Source organism: Boleophthalmus pectinirostris, unplaced genomic scaffold (assembly GCF_026225935.1).
Source record: "Boleophthalmus pectinirostris isolate CB_2022bp ecotype Guang Dong unplaced genomic scaffold, ASM2622593v1 HiC_scaffold_2825, whole genome shotgun sequence".
Lineage (NCBI taxonomy): Eukaryota > Metazoa > Chordata > Actinopteri > Gobiiformes > Gobiidae > Boleophthalmus > Boleophthalmus pectinirostris.
The window spans coordinates 37,501-39,430 of NW_026571290.1; the positions used below are offsets into that span (position 1 = coordinate 37,501).

The following is a 1,930-nucleotide window of genomic DNA, read 5'->3' on the forward strand; positions in this document are numbered from 1 at the left end:
CAAACTCAAGATCCACGAACTCAAGATCCACAAACTCAAGATCCACAAGATCTCAAGATCCACAAACTCAAGATCCACAAACTCAAGATCCACAAACTCAAGATCCACAAGATCCACAAACTCAAGATCCACAAACTCAAGATCCACAAACTCAAGATCCACAAACTCAAGATCCACAAACTCAAGATCAAGATCCACAAACTCAAGATCCACAAACTCAAGATCTCAAGATCCACAACTCAAGATCCACTCAAGATCCACGAACTCAAGATCACACAAATCTCAAGATCCACAAACTCAAGATCCATCCACAAACTCAAGATCCACAAACTCAAGATCCACAAACTCAAGATCCACAAACTCAAGATCCACAAACTCAAGATCCACAAACTCCCAAGATCCACAAACTCAAGATCCACAAACTCAAAGATCCACAAACTCAAGATCCACTCAAGATCCACGAAACTCAAGATCCACAAACTCAAGATCCACAAACTCAAGATCCACAAACTCAAGATCCACAAACTCAAGATCCACGAACTCAAGATCCACGAAACTCAAGATCCAACAAACTCAAGATCCACAAACTCAAGATCCACAAACTCAAGATGATCCACAAACTCTGGATCCACAAACTCTGGATCCACAAACTCTGGATCCACAAACTCTGGATCCACAAACTCCTGCACGTTCTCACACCTGGAGAAACAGCGGCTCCTCTCAAACCAAACCTGCCCCACAGTGAGACTGAGGAGAGTCTGAGGTTCTGGAGTGAATGAACTGATGATTTTGAGGATGATGTTTGGAAGATGCTGAGAGAACTGAGAGTGAACGATGACACAGAAATGTTCTGATGCTCTGGACATTATAAAGACGTTCTCTTTGTGTGTTTGATTTTATGAAGTAGAACCTGAACCTGCCCAGAGACGACAGGAGGACACGAGCTCTGGAGATAGAACCTGGAACAAACATCTGTCCTGTTCAGGTTCATGTAGAAGTTCACTGTCCCTGTGTCAGTAAATAAAGAAATAAACTAAACTAAAGACGGTGAACATTCTCTGCACACTCGGCACAGAGGCTCTGGTTGGTTCTTCTGGTTCTTGTGGAAATACTTGATGTTTTCTTCTGCAGTGGCTCTAAACACTGAGTCCTGTTTTTGTTTTTTTGGCCTTTGTTTTTGCCTGTAAACACTTTTAGTTTGCACATAAACACGAGAGATAAACTTCAGGTTACAGCTCAGAGTTTCAGTGACAAACATGGACTTTATGAGATTTTTACTTTCCGTGTTTTTATTTGACACGTAGAAGCCGAGTTTGTGCAGAATCGTGGGTTTAAAGTTTGGACGTCGTGGTTGATGTGGCTCCAGTTTGACCTGGAGAGTTTAGACCTCGTGGAAACTTGGAGCACGTTGGACGCTGCTTCACTGTTCACACTGGTCACTCTGAGCTCCTCGACACACACAGTTCACACAGAGACCAGGACCAGACCAGGACCAGGACCAGGACCAGGACCAGGACCAGGACCAGGACCAGGACTGACCAGGACCAGACCAGACCAGGACCAGGACTGAGACCAGGACCAGGACTGGACTGACCAGGACCAGGACCAGGACCAGGACCAGGACTGACCAGGACCAGGACCAGGACCAGGACCAGGACCAGACTAAAGACGAGGGGGATGGTCTGGTGTAGGTTCTGCTCTGTTGAGTTGATTCAGTCTCTGTCCTGACTCACGCTGGTATAATAATAATAATAATAATAATAATAATAATAATAATAATAATAATAATAATAATAATAATAATGAATCACGCTGTAGAACTTGATTGATGCATCCGCTCGCCTTTACATAGAGTTAACATGTCAATCGTTCACATCTTTTCAAGATGGCCGACAGAGCAGTGGGGCTGGTGTGAGCTAAAGAAGAAATC

General features: G+C 44.0%; 1 protein-coding gene across 1 annotated transcript in view; it reads right to left on the reverse strand.

Moving 5' to 3' along the window:
- LOC110153609 (uncharacterized) overlaps positions 1-1,006 on the reverse strand; it is an 11,993-nt gene extending 10,987 nt beyond the window's left edge. Inside the window, exon 1 of the mRNA XM_055159857.1 lies at positions 917-1,006. Within this exon, the coding sequence (XP_055015832.1) occupies positions 917-991 (75 nt within the window). The 5' untranslated portion in view covers positions 992-1,006. The remainder of the gene's footprint in view (positions 1-916) is intronic.
- Positions 1,007-1,930: the final 924 nt, after the last annotated feature.